The sequence below is a fragment of the Aquarana catesbeiana genome, linkage group LG05 (assembly GCF_042186555.1).
Source record: "Aquarana catesbeiana isolate 2022-GZ linkage group LG05, ASM4218655v1, whole genome shotgun sequence".
In the NCBI taxonomy this organism is placed as follows: Eukaryota; Metazoa; Chordata; class Amphibia; order Anura; family Ranidae; genus Aquarana; species Aquarana catesbeiana.
The window spans coordinates 6827525-6841848 of NC_133328.1; the positions used below are offsets into that span (position 1 = coordinate 6827525).

General features: G+C 44.7%; 1 protein-coding gene across 1 annotated transcript; it reads right to left on the reverse strand.

The window, feature by feature from the left end:
- Nucleotides 1–343: 343 nt before the first annotated feature.
- On the reverse strand, nt 344–13604 carry LOC141145760 (secreted Ly-6/uPAR-related protein 1-like). Its single transcript, XM_073632639.1, has 3 exons — nt 13459–13604; nt 5405–5533; nt 344–888 (listed from the first exon to the last, which is right to left on the reverse strand). Exons 1-3 carry the CDS (start codon nt 13508–13510, stop codon nt 632–634), a joined length of 438 nt encoding a protein of 145 aa, XP_073488740.1. The 5' UTR covers nt 13511–13604; the 3' UTR covers nt 344–631.
- Nucleotides 13605–14324: the final 720 nt, after the last annotated feature.

A 14324-nucleotide genomic window follows, 5' to 3' on the forward strand; every position in this document is an offset into this window, starting at 1 on the left:
ATTACATGCAGATAATAATTTCATCTGAAGGCATAATCCAAATTCATCAGGTGGGGGAATGGGTTCAAATGTTTTCTGCATGCAACCAGTCACAGCAGGTCTCTTACAATATGTTTTGCAGGAATCAGTTCACCTCACCAGCAACAATAAATAAGTGAGTAAGCAACAACACTGCTGAGGAGTTAATGTCTGTGTGTGGCTTTTAGACCCTGGAAGGAGTCACAATCAGCATAGAGATCCTGTGGGACTTTTATTTATGTAATGTGCAGCCTGAAAGTCAGGACATCCTCAAGTTATTCAGTTCCACATATAGATGCTGAAAGAAGACATTCGTTTTCATGACTTATTATAATTTAGAATTTAATCTATTTTATCATTACATACATAATTTAACATCTTTCAATTTTTTCTTAGTAGAAAATGAGAACCTCTAGTGGGATTTTCCTGCATCCCAGATATAAAACCAGGTGAAATCAATAACACAGAAGGTGACAAAGGCTCTAACCTTTCCTTAAGCCACGTAAGAAACAAAAATGGTCTGGAGTTTCACTTGAATAATGGAGTAGAACAGTTCATCAGTGGAAGAGATATAGTCCATTAGGTGGCACTCGAGAGAGAGCAGAAACTGTCATCAGACCCATGAAGGGAAGAGAACAATGAACAAACTAAAGACCATAATGAGTCCGCCATATGCTCCGCTATGCAGGTGGTAGGTCGATGCCCCACGGTGGCTGCTGGCTTTTGAGACAACTCCATACTTATTGTTACACAGACTGCCTTCGCAGCAATAGAGTTCATATTCTGAGCCCAAGTCCTCCGAGTCGCTGTCACTACACTGTTTAGCACAGTCCCTGGTGACCATCAGTGTTGATGTGTCGTAGGGGAAGCCTGAAATGCACAAAGAGGAAAAAAAATAATTATCATAAAACAACGCTAGCTTTGGCTGGACCAAATCCTGAAAATAGCAGTGAGGGGCCTCAGAGGAAGTGGTCCTTCTCGAACTCATCAAAAACCACATATCCAAGAGGAGCTGGGACTTCAAAATGTATTCGTTCAGTAGGACGAAGAAACAGAATTATTCTGCTGAGGCTGCTAACATAAAACAAGGCAAACACAACAGCAGTGCCAGATCAAATTGTGAGATTTAGCATGTGAGGCAGAATTACCAGGGCACATTAATTGATCAGTGGAGTATAAAATATCTCCAGAGTTAGTAACACAACATACAAACAATTGACAGATAGGAATCTGTCATAGGTGGTGGTGGTAGAGATACCAGTACTACATATGATGTTCAGCGTGGACAGCCACAGGGCTGAGGATCCTTGGTGATGTCATTTACCATACTTGGTTACATCCCTATATAGTCAACTGGGTTGAGTGAAAGGTTTGGGCCGAACTTGAGCTCATCCCTAATGACCATATATGGTCAATGACATCATCCCTATTGCACCAATATGGTCAATGACTTCACCCAGGGTCCACTTTGATTGATGATGGACTTTAGTAAGTGCATCCATGTGTTTATTTACTGTACATTTTGCTCTTTCTGGTGAATGAGTAATAAGAGGTACTAATGTACCCTGTACCCATCCCCCCCCCAGGAGGGGGTGGGTTTTTGAGGGCCCCATATTTTAAAGGGGTTTCCAAATTCCTTTATAAGCACCTCACATTTTTTTTGAGGCCCTTATTCCTCAACATTGGTCATGACCATATTTGGTCACTTGAGCTCATCTCTATTGAACAAATATGGTCAATGACATCACCCAGGATCCCCAGCCCCGAGTTAACATCACTGGATGCCTTAAAGGATGATGGATTTACATTGGGGACTTTAGTAAGTGGGTCAGTGTGTTTATTTACTGTACATTTTGCTCTTTCTGGGAAAGAGTAATAAGAGGTAGTAATGTACACCGTACCCATTCCCCCTGGGAGAGGGTGGATATTTGGGGGTCCCTTATTATAAAGAGGTTTCCAGATTCTTTTAAAAGTACCCCTATATTCTTTTTGAGGCTCTTATCCCTCAACATTGGTCATGACCATATTTGGCCAATTGAGATGAGCTAAAGGTTTTGACCGAACCTTGAGCTCATCCCTATTGACCATATATGGTCAATGACAGCAGCCCTATTGAACAAATATGGTCAATGACATCACCCAGGATCCTAGCCCCATGCTCACATCAATGGACACCTTGATTGATGATGGAATTACATCAGGGGACTTTAGTAAATATGTTTGTGGTGTCTTCTTTTTTTTTACATTTTATTATTTCGGGGAATGAGAAATGAGGTAATAATGTACCCTGTACCCATTCCCCCTGGGAGCAGGTGGATATTTGGGGTTCCAACAATATAAAGGGTGCTTCAAGATTACTTTATAAGTACCCCCGCATCCTTTTTTGGGCCCTTATTCCTCAGCATTGGTCACAATTATATTTGGTCAGTTGGGATGAGCTAGAAGTTTCAACCAAACCTTGAGCTCATCCCTATGGTCGATGTGTGTTCACATCACTGGATGCCCTGAGTGATGATGTATTTACATCAGGGGACATTAGTAAGTCTTTATGGGAATGAGTAATAGGAGGTACTAATGTACCCCTGTACCCAATTCCCCTGGGAGAAGGTGAATATTTGAGTTTCCCATATTATAAAGGGGCTTCCAGATTCATTTATAAGCACTCCCACATTCTTCTTGAGGCCCTTATCCTTCAACATTGGTCATGACCATATTTTAATTAAACCTTGAGCTCATCCCTATTGACCATATATGGTCAATGACATCACTCAGGATCCTGAGCCCTGTGGTCACATCACTGGATCCCTTGATTAACAACAAATTTACATCAGGGGTAAGTAAGTGTGTCTGTGTTTTTTTTCTAATTTTATTCTTTTGGGGATGAGTAATAAGAGGTACTCATATAACTGTGTATCCATTCCCACTGGAAGTGGGTGGATATTTGGGGTTCCAATATTTTAAAGGGGGCTTCAAAATTACTTTATAAGTACCCCCAAATCCATTTTGGGGCCCTTATTCCTCAACACTGGTCGCAACCATATTTGGTCAGCAGAGTGGCTCTAGAGGTTTTAACCTTCAAACCTTGAGCTGATCCCTATTGATCATATATGATCAATGACATCGACCCGGGCTTCCAGATGTCTTTTTAAGTGCCCTCACATTCTTTTTTGAGGCCCTTATCCCTCAACATTGATCATGACCATATTTGAGCTCATCTCTATTGATCATATATGGTCAACAACAGCATCTCTATTGAACAAATATGGTCAATAACATCACTCATGATCCCCAGCCCTGTGTTCACATAGCAGGATGCCTTGATTGATGATGGATTTACATTGGGGACTTTAGTAAGTGTGTTCATGTGTTTATTTACTGTACATTTTGCTCTTTCTGGGAATGAATAATAAGAGGTACTAATGTACCCCATACCCATTCCCCCTGGGAGGGGGTGGATATCTGGGGGTCCCTTATTATAAAGAGGTTTCCAGATTTCTTTAAAAGTACCCCTATATTCTTTTTGAGGCTCTTATCCCCAAACATTGGTCATGACCATATTTGGCCAGTTGGGATTAGCAAAGGGTTTCGACCAAACCTTGAGTTCTATTGAACAAATATGGTCAATGACATCACCCAGGATCTCCAGACCCATGTTCACATCACTGGATGCCTTCATTGCTGATGGATTTACATCAGGGGACATTAGTAAGTGTGTAAGTGTGTTTGTTTACAATGTTACTCTTTCTGGGACTGAGAAATAAGAGCTAATAATGTACCCTTGTACCCAATCCCCCTGGAAGGGGGTGGATATTTGTGAGTCCCATATCATAAAGGGGACTTCCAGATTCCTTAATAGACACTCACACATTGATAGAATACAAAGCTGCCTAATAAAGGCTGAGTGACTCTCAGACCGATGCTATTTTGTTCCGGGTGTGAAACAGGAAGGTCTCGTCTCATACCTGGAAGACTGCTGTATGTAGCCTCAGCTACACTATATTACCAAATGTATTGGGACGCCTGCCTTTACACGGACGTGAACTTTAATGGCATCTCAGTCTTAGTCTGTAGGGTTCAATATTGAGTTGGCCCACCCTTTGCAGGTATAACAGCTTCAACTCTTCTGGGAAGACTCTCCACAAGGTTTAGGAGTGTGTCTATGGGAATGTTTGAACATTCTTACAGATGCACATTTCTAAGGTCAGGCACTGATGTGGACAAAAAGGCCTGACTTGCAATCTCAGCTCTAATTCATCCCAAAGGTATTCTATCGGGTTGAGGTCAGGACTTTGCTTTGTGCACTGGTGCGCAGTCATGTTGGAACAGGAAGGGGCCATCCCCAAACTGTTCCCACAAAGTTGGAAGCATGAAATTGTCCAAAATGTCTTGATATGCTGACGCCTTAAAAGTTCCCTTCACTGGAACTACGGGGCCAAGCCCAACCCCTGAAAAACAACCCCCACACCATAATCCCCCCCCCCCTCCACCAAATGATTTGGACCAGTGCACAAAGTGCAGAAGAACTCGACTGGCCTGACCTCAACCCAATAGAACACCTTTGGGATGAATTAGAGCGGAGACTGTGAGCCAGCCGCTCTTGTCCAACATCAGTTCCTGACCTCACAAATGCGCTTCTGGAAGAATGGTCAAACATTCCCATAGACACACTCCTAAACCTTGTGGACAGCCTTCCCAGAAGAGTTAAAGCTGTTATAGCTGCAAAGGGTAGGCCAGCTCAAGATTGAACCCTACAGACTAAGACTGGGATGCCATTAAAGTTCACGTGCGTGTAAAGGCAGGCGTCCCAATATTTTTGGTAATATACTGTAGTGTACATATAGCTTATACAGCACACCCAGCAGCTGCATATATTAGGAAACTTGTTAGTTTGGGCCATCTTAGTCCAAACAAACTGTTTAAACTGAAACTAAAGCTCAAGGTCGGGTAAAGGTAAAAAAAAAGCCTTCTGCCTTTACAACCACTTTAATAAAATGAGATGCTGAGGTTTGTGTTGTCCCTGAAAAAAAAAGCATTTCAAACACGTGGCAATTTTCAATTAATTTCAACCACTTCTGTTTCCACCAAAAATGATCAAATATAATTCTCAAAAAAAAGCGATCAACCACCAAAGATGGAAAAAAGCTACAGCAATCTCAGTGATAGCTGATGGGGTTTCCCATGGGTTTAGTTGGGACAACTTTGATCCCATCTCTTTAGCGCTCCATCAAAACCACCATTTTATGTCTTTGTAATTTTAACAAAGAATGGAAGGTTTGATCGTTCTATCACATTGTCATGTGTATGGCCAGGATCACACCACCCAATTATCACATACAGCCACCATGACCCTGGTTGATGCCCCCATTGAATCAGGACACTCACTTACCCGTGTTTGGACTCGATGTGACAGTTTTACAGTAAGTATAGTTCCATTGACAGGTCTTGATCTCATTGCAGTATTGTACTTCTGTCGGATCATAGCAGAAATAGCACTCCGTTCGGTTTTGTGTGGAGGCTGGTTGGAAAGACACGATATGGGTTAGTAATCTGACAAAGCATACTATACAATCATTCTTTCCAAGCAGATAATTAAGGATCGTAAACTTTAATAGAATGAATTAAAGGAAAAAACATACATCCAAATTGGACAGAGCCCCTCAACAGAGAGCGAACAGAGGAGGCTGGTAATCAAGCACTGAGAAGAAGTCATGCTCAACATATTTGGCATCTATCTGGTCTATAAACCAGAGTCTCTGGATGGACAGTAGGATAAATGGCTCTATATTTAGGATGTATCCAGTCTATAAACCAGAGGCTCTGGATGGACAGTTGGATAAATGGCTCTATATTTAGGATATATCCGGTCTATAAACCAGAGGCTCTGGAGGGACAGTTGGATAAATGGCTCTATATTTAGGATGTATCCGGTCTATAAACCAGAGGCTCTGGGTGGACAGTTGAATAAATGGCTCTATATTTAGGATGTATCCGGTCTATAAACCAGAGGCTCTCAATGGACAGTTGGATAAATGGCTCCATATTTAGGATATATCCGGTCTATACACCATAGGCTCTGGAGGGACAGTTGGATAAATGGCTCTATATTTAGGATGTATCCAGTCTATAAACCAGAGGCTCTGGATGGACAGTTGGATAAATGGCTCTATATTTGGGATGTATCTGGTCCATAAACCAGAGGCTCTGGATGGACAGTTAGATAAATGGCTCTAACTTTAGGATGTATCCGGTCTATAAACCAGATGCTCTGGATGGACAGTTGAATAAATGGCTCTATATTTAGGATGTATCCGGTCTATAAACCAGAGGCTCTAGATGGACAGTTGGATAAATGGCTCTATATTTAGGATGTATCCGGTCTATAAACCAGAGGCTCTGGATGGACAGTTGGATAAATGGCTCTATATTTAGGATGTATCCGGTCTATAAACCAGAGGCTCTGGATGGACAGTTGGATAAATGGCTCTATATTTAGGATATATCTGGTCTATAAACCAGAGGCTCTGGAGGGACAGTTGGATAAATGGCTTTATATTTAGGATGTATCCAGTCTATAAACCAGAGGCTCTGGATGGACAGTTGGATAAATGGCTCTATATTTGGGATGTATCTGGTCTATAAACCAGAGTCTCTGGATGGACAGTTGGATAAATGGCTCTATTTTTAGGATATATCTGGTCTATAAACCAGAGACTGGATGGACAGTTGGATAAATGGCTCTAAATTTAGGTTTTATCCGGTCTATAAACCAGAGGTTCTGGATGGACAGTTGGATAAATGGCTCTATATTTAGGATATATCTGGTCTATAAACCAGAGGCTCTGGATGGACAGTTGGATAAATGGCTCTATATTTAGGATGTATCCGGTCTATAAACCAGAGGCTCTGGATGGACAGTTGGATAACTGGCTCTATATTTAGGATGTATCTGGTCTATAAACCAGAGGCTCTGGATGGACATTTGGATAAATGGCTCTATATTTAGGATGTATCCGGTCTATAAACCAGAGGCTCTGGATGGACAGTTGGATAAATGGCTTTATATTTAGGATATATCTGGTCTATAAACCAGAGGCTCTGGAGGGACAGTTGGATAAATGGCTTTATATTTAGGATGTATCCAGTCTATAAACCAGAGGCTCTGGATGGACAGTTGGATAAATGGCTCTATATTTGGGATGTATCTGGTCTATAAACCAGAGTCTCTGGATGGACAGTTGGATAAATGGCTCTATTTTTAGGATATATCTGGTCTATAAACCAGAGACTGGATGGACAGTTGGATAAATGGCTCTAAATTTAGGTTTTATCCGGTCTATAAACCAGAGGTTCTGGATGGACAGTTGGATAAATGGCTCTATATTTAGGATATATCTGGTCTATAAACCATAGGCTCTGGATGGACAGTTGGATAAATGGCTCTATATTTAGGATGTATCAGGTGTATAAACCAGAAACTCTGGATGGACATTTTGGCCCATTCTTTCACACAAAGTCTTCAAATCTTGAAGGTTCCGTGGGCCTCTTCTATGAACTCTGATCTTTCATTTTTTTCAATGATTTTCTATTGGATTCCAAGTCAGGTGATTGGCTGGGCCATTCAAGCAGCTTTATTTTCTTTCTTTGAAACCAATGGAGAGATTCCTTGGCTTTGTGTGTGGGATCGTTGTCTTGCTGAAATATCCACCCTCGTTTCATCATCATCATCCTTTTAGATCAGTGGTTCTCAACCTTCTAGTGCCGTGTTAAAATTTCCCAAATTGTGGGGACCCCAACAGTAAAATTATTTTCGTAGAGTGGGTTGTCAGCACCCAATGCAAGACAAGTAATTTGCACCCCTAACCCACGGACATTTAGCGCTCCCTGAGTCCCTTCCACTTGTACAGTATTAAAACCCCTTATGGTACATTTTAGGATTTACCACTCTCTCTTTGTTCTCCCCTTTTATCCCTCTCTATCCTAATTTCTTGTTTTTTTTCCATCCCTCTCTCTAGCCGTCTTTTTCTTAGTTCCTCCCCCTCTTTTCCTCTCTCTTCCATGTATTCTCTATTTTTATTCCTTCTCTTACTCCTTTGTGGGGGGTGGGATGAATGGCAGTGCTGGTGGGGAGTTCTGATCAGCCAACTTAGGTGCTCTTGATCAAGGTCATCTGCTGATCTGAGAACTGTAGTGGGGACTTTTAATGGCAACTCTGATCACAGGTAGTGTTACTCACTGTGTCTCCAGCTCTGTGGTGTCTCGCAGCAGTGACACCTATGCCGAAATCAGGAGATAGGGTCTCCTCCAGCCCAGAGGTGTATTTAGGTTTTGTGCTGCCCTAGACCTGACTAAACTCGTGCACCCCTAATTTCAATATGACCCACCCCTTACTGTCAAGCCCACACCCCTTGCTGTTTAAGACCCGCCCTGAAATTTTCGAGTGGGGACACTAGTTCTGAGGGCCTGGGGAAGGGGGCAATGGATTCCCTTAATTTGTATAGATTTCCTCTCACTTCCGGTTTGGCTATGGGGCAGGAAGTGAAGGGAAATCTCTGCAATGGGACAGGGATGGTAAAAAATAAACTGACAGGGGTTATAACCCTCCCTTACTCTTTCCAAAATGAAAAAAAAGTGTTGCCCATAGTTCTACTTTAAGTTTCTGATAAGTTTATGGAGAGGACTAAGAAGATATAACCATGCCAGTGGTGCAGCAGAAAACATATAGCACAGCGAGGAAGATTTGTGGTCCAGGATGATAGGACAGCCGTCCGCATACCGGAAGCAGTGCCTAATTTGCCTCTCAGCCCAGTCCGCCCCATAAGACTGGTGCTACACTAACAGCGCAAGCCGGCGGGGACTCTTTCCGTGCTGCCCCCCTGCAAAGTGCTGCCCTAGGCCTGGGCCTTGTCGGCCTAGGCCAGGATACAACGTTGCTCCAGCCCCTCCCACTTCACATTCCTCTCCAGTCAGCTGACCTCTAGTCTCTGCCCCCCACCCATGCCGTGAACTGAATGAGTGGCTGGGAAGAGGCTGGGTGGCCGCAGGCTCCAGGAACAGCCCAGCTGGGCTTCCACAGGCTCCAGGGACAGCCCTGCTGGGCGGCCACAAAAAGGCTGGGAGAGTGGTGCGAGCTTCAGGAACAGCCCTGGATTTGGTGACCCCTGGCAAATCGTCATTCGACCCCCGAGGGGGTCCCGACCCCCAGGTTGAGAACCACTGTTTTAGATGACAGCAGATTTTTATCAAGAATGTCTTGATACATTTTTCCATTCATCCTTCCTTCAATGACATGAAGTATGTGGAAAAACAGCCCCGTTGACACCTTGATGTTCCCTCCTCCAAACCTCACCGTTGGTATGGGGGGTGTTTTTGGCGTGATGTACCATGTGACCTCTATACATGGTGTGTATTACGGCATCCAAAGAGTTCAAATATGGTCTCACCTGAACAGACTATATTCTCCCCGTATTTCACAGGCTTGTCTAAATGTAGAAATATACAAACATATACCGCGCTGTCCAAACGTGCAAGGGTAGCAGCCAGCACAGCAGTGATTCAATTTGCAAAATTATATATGTTAAAGTAAAGTGCAGCCCTAAATATGACTAAAGTAAAAGTACAATTAAATACAATTATAAATATCCATAAGTGAAATATGGGGACCAAACAGGTCCTATTTGGTGAACCAAATAATATTCCAATGAAATGAATAACAATCCAGGGAAGTGTGTGAAAATATAAGTGTCACATAGATAGTGAAAATTGTAAGAAGATCCATCACCAAAGTCACCAGTCGCTTACCGGAACAATTGGACCCAAATAGGTATACACCTAACGAGTCAATCAGACTTTTGTAAGATGCCAGAGATGGTTCAGGCTCACAGCAAAAACAAAGTCTCCAGGGGGTATTCAGAATGGTGGATGTCCGTTCCGACGTAGACGGAACTGGGTCTGGCAGAGTTCCGACGTAGAGATTTGAAGCATGTTCCAAATCTAAAGTCGTTCAGATTTTCGACCGAAAAAGTCCGCTGCAGGTCCGATGAAGCCCACACACGGCCGGATTGTCCGCCGGACCAGTCCAGTCTAAAAATCCGCTCGTGTGCACGCGGTTTAACACACAGTTTACTCTGCTCAGTTATCACAGGACACAGGGGTGATCGGTAGCAAACGCTCTCTATGTCCCATTCAGAAAATGAAGGGGCCGGTAAATGACATATTTACCGGCCCCTTCCTCCGCTCTCCATCCTGACAAATGTCCCCCAGCAGCCAGCGGGAGAGGAGAGAAGCTGGCCTGTAGGGGACGGGGGGGAGGGGGCGAGGTGGAGGAGGACACGGAGAGGGGTGCCGGAGGAGAACAGGAGGGGGCGGAGAAGGACATAGAGGGGTGCCGGAGGAGAACAGGAGGGGGCGGAGAAGGACATAGAGGAGGCCGGAGGAGAACAGGAGGGGGTGGAGGAGGACACGGAGAGGGGTGCCGGAGGGGAACAGGGAGGGGCGGAGAAGGACACGGAGGGGGCTGGAGGAGAACAGGAGGGGGCAGAGAAGGACATGGAGGGGGGCCAGAGGAGAACAGGAGGGGGCGGAGAAGGACATAGAGGGGGGGCTGGAGGAGAACAGGAGGGGGCGGAGAAGGGCGAAGGACATAGAAGGGGGCCAGAGGAGGACAGGAGGGGGCATAGAAGGACATAGAGGGGGGCCGGAGGAGAACAGAAGGGGGCAGAGAAGGACATGGAAGGGGCCGGAGGAGAACAGGAGGGGGTGGAGAAGGACATAGAGGGGGGCCGGAGGAGAACAGGAGGGGGCGGAGAAGGACATAGAGGGGGGCCGGAGGAGAACAGGAGGGGGTGGAGGAGGACATGGAGGGGGGCTGGAGGAGAACAGGAGGGGGCGGAGAAGGACACGGAGGGGGGCCGGAGGAGAACAGGAGGGGGCGGAGAAGGACATAGAGGGGGGCCGGAGGAGAACAGGAGGGGGCGGAGAAGGACATAGAGGGGGGCCGGAGGAGAACAGGAGGGGGCGGAAAAGGACACGGAGGGGGGTCGGAGGAGGAGCACAGAGGGAGCAGCTGGGATTGATCGGTGCGGTGGGAGGGACAGCTGTGATCACCGATCTCCCTGTATAGCTTTTTAGCCAACAGCCGAGGGAGAGAAAGAAGTAGAAGCGTCTGTCAGCTGAAAAGCTATACAGGGAGGTCGGTGTTCACAGCTGATCCTACCGATCATTCCCGGCAGCCAGTATCAATAGACCCTCTGGCAGCCAGCTAAAACAAGGCCCTCCCTCCCCTCAACAGTAGATCCCTCCCAGCAACAATACAACCCCATGCAAAAATAGATCCCCGCCAGCAACAATAGATCCCCCACACAACAATAAACCCCCCACCGTAACAATGGACCCCCCCCTTAAAACAAAATACTACCCCAGCAACAATAGACCCCCTGCAGCTACAACAAATCTCCCAGCAGCCAGTATCAATATCAATAAAAAAAGGTCCTTCCCTCAACAGTAGATCCCTCCCAGCAACAATTGACCCCCCCCCCCCAGCAGAAATAGAAACCCATGGAAAAATAGAACTCTACCAGCAACAATAGACCCTCCAGCACCCCTTCCAATTACATATATTCAGTGGTGGAGGTGCCAGTAACTGCGTTCCCCCTGAAAAAAAATGCCCTGGTCTTATCTCTGTAACTGCTACGCCTGCAGGACAGCTTGTCCTTTTGAAAAACAACTGACTTACTGGCTGGATCACCACATGAAAGTAAAGGAAAGAAAGCCTAAAAAAGAAAACTACGGCAGCCATCGCATCTAATGCCGCGTACACACGACCGGACTTTACGGCAGAAAAGGTCAGACGGAATCATTTCATCGGATATTTTGATTGTGTGTGGGCTTCATCTGACATTTTTCTTTCGAAAAATTTTCTGACGGATCTAGAAATAGAACATATTTGAAATATTTCCGACTGAATCAGTTCCTATTGGGAAAACCGTTCGTCTGTATGCTGTTACGACGGACCGAAAACCACGCAAGGGCAGCTATTGGCTATCAACTTCCTTTTTCTAGTCCCGTCGTACGTGTTGTACGTCACCGCATTCTAAACTATCAGACTTTGGTGTGATCGTGTGTACGCAAGTCCGTTTCAGCGGATTTCCGTCAGGATACAATGAGGATTCCCATTGTATCCTATGGTGTCTCTTCACATCCTGAGCGTGGTGTAGCCTGGAACGTGTCTCTGAGAGCTCTGTCCAGAGTTGTGCGTCTTTCACCCCCCTATAGACTTCAATAGGAGCGTCTAAAATAATGTCTGGAAAATGTTTTATTCACATGATTTCATGCTTTTCCTGGTAACCAGCTTTCCATTGGCTGAAACAAAAATGCTCAAGTATGAAAATGCCTGAAGAACGCGAGTATAAAGGTTCATAAAAAAACGCTCAAAAAACACTAGAAGAAGCTCAAGTGTAAACCAAACCTTATTGGATTTGTATGATGGTTTACTAGGCCCACCGAACACCTAAAAATGAGTCTGTATCCTCCCTTATACTCTAATAGATTGTAAGCTCTTCTACCTTCTGTATCCTCCTTTATACCACAATAGATTGTAAGCTCTTCAACCTTCTGTATCTTCCCTTATACTGTAATAGATTGTAAGCCCTTCTACCTTCTGTATCCTCCCTTATACTGTAATAGATTGTAAGCTCTTCTACCTTCTGTATCCTCCCTTATAGCCTAATAGATTGTAAGCTCTTCAACCTTCTGTATCCTCCCTTATACTGTAATAGATTGTAAGCTCTTCTACCTTCTGTATCCTCCCTTATACCCTAATAGATTGTAAGCTCTTCTACCTTCTGTATCCTCCCTTATAGCCTAATAGATTGTAAGCTCTTCTACCTTCTGTATCCTCCCATATACACTGATAGATTGTAAGTTCTTCCACCTTCTGTATCCTCCCTTATACCCTAATGGATTGTAAGCTCTTCTACCTTCTGTATCCTCCCTTATACCCTAATAGCTTGTAAGCTCTTCTACCTTCTGTATCCTCCATTATACCCTAATGGATTGTAAGCTCTTCTACCTTCTGTATCCTCCAATATACCCTAATGGATTGTAAGCTCTTCTACCTTCTGTATCCTCCCGTATACCCTAATAGATGAAACTTCCACTGTTACACAATAAAAAAAAAATCATAAAAAAGTAAAAAAACAAAAGAAAAAATCTTCCATTTGATATGAGAAATATCTTCCGATATATAAATGGTCCCATTTCACTGGCAGCCCTGAGATCCATCCATTAATGTCATTGCCGATGTCCCTCCATGATCAGCGTTGTGTTGATTTTGATGTTATAATTGTCTGAATTCCGCTCTCACTACGACACAAAGTTCCCATCTCTGAAAAAATGTAACTAGAAATACCAGAAATCCGATGCCAACAACTGCAGACGGCTTACCTGGGACTAAGAAAAAAGCTGCAGCCAGCAGACAGGAGATTGGAACCTTCATCTTGGTGAGTCTCTGGAGAGGAATAGAGCAAGTGAGGCCCCTGTACAAAGCTTTATAGGTCCCGCCCACTTTGCCTCATTAACATAAAACTCAGTTCAGAGGAAAAAAATGTGAACAAAATTCTGGTGGCGTTTGGAGGTGTTTGATGTCAGGTGTGATTGTTGTATAACATGTCCTAGGAGTGCCTGAGCTCTGATTACCCAACTTCTCCTGACACCGACCGCTTCCCATACATCTCTATGGCTGGAGAGCCCATCTCACATATCATTGCGTCACCCCAGTCACGTATTATTATAGATGGGTTATTGGACGCTTCAGCAGCAACCCAGGATAGGATGTGTACCAGTGGCGGCTGGTGCTAAAAAAAATTTGGGGGGGCGCAAACAAACTGAAAAATACTGAAAAAAACCCATCAATTGCAGCCTCACTGTGCCCATCAAATGCAGCCACTGTGCCCATCAAATGCAGCCACTGTGCCCATCAAATGCAGCCACTGTGCCCATCAAATGCAGCCACTTGTGCCCCATCATATGCAGCCACTTGTGCCCATCATATGCAGCCACTTGTGCCCATCATATGCAGCCACTTCTGCCCATCAAATGCCGCCACTTGTGCCCATGATATGCCGCCACTTGTGCCCATCATATGCCACCACTTGTGCCCATCATATGCAGCCAATTGTGCCCATTATATGCAGCCACTTGTGCCCATCATATGCAGCCACTTCTGCCATCAAATTCTGCCACGTGTGCCCATGATATGCCGCCACTTGTGCCCATCATATGCCGCCACTTGTGACCAACAAATGCAGCCA

What these genes read in the sequence shown, in the direction of transcription:
- LOC141145760 (XM_073632639.1), bottom strand. Translation starts at nt 13,510, where the DNA reads ATGAAGGTTCCAATCTCCTGTCTGCTGGCTGCAGCTTTTTTCTTAGTC. An exon ending in AGCTTTTTTCTTAGTCCCAG is followed by an intron (nt 5,534 to 13,458) that starts GTAAGCCGTCTG and finishes CTTTCCAACCAG; the next exon opens with CCTCCACACAAAACCGAACG. An exon ending in CACATCGAGTCCAAACACGG is followed by an intron (nt 889 to 5,404) that starts GTAAGTGAGTGT and finishes TGTGCATTTCAG; the next exon opens with GCTTCCCCTACGACACATCA.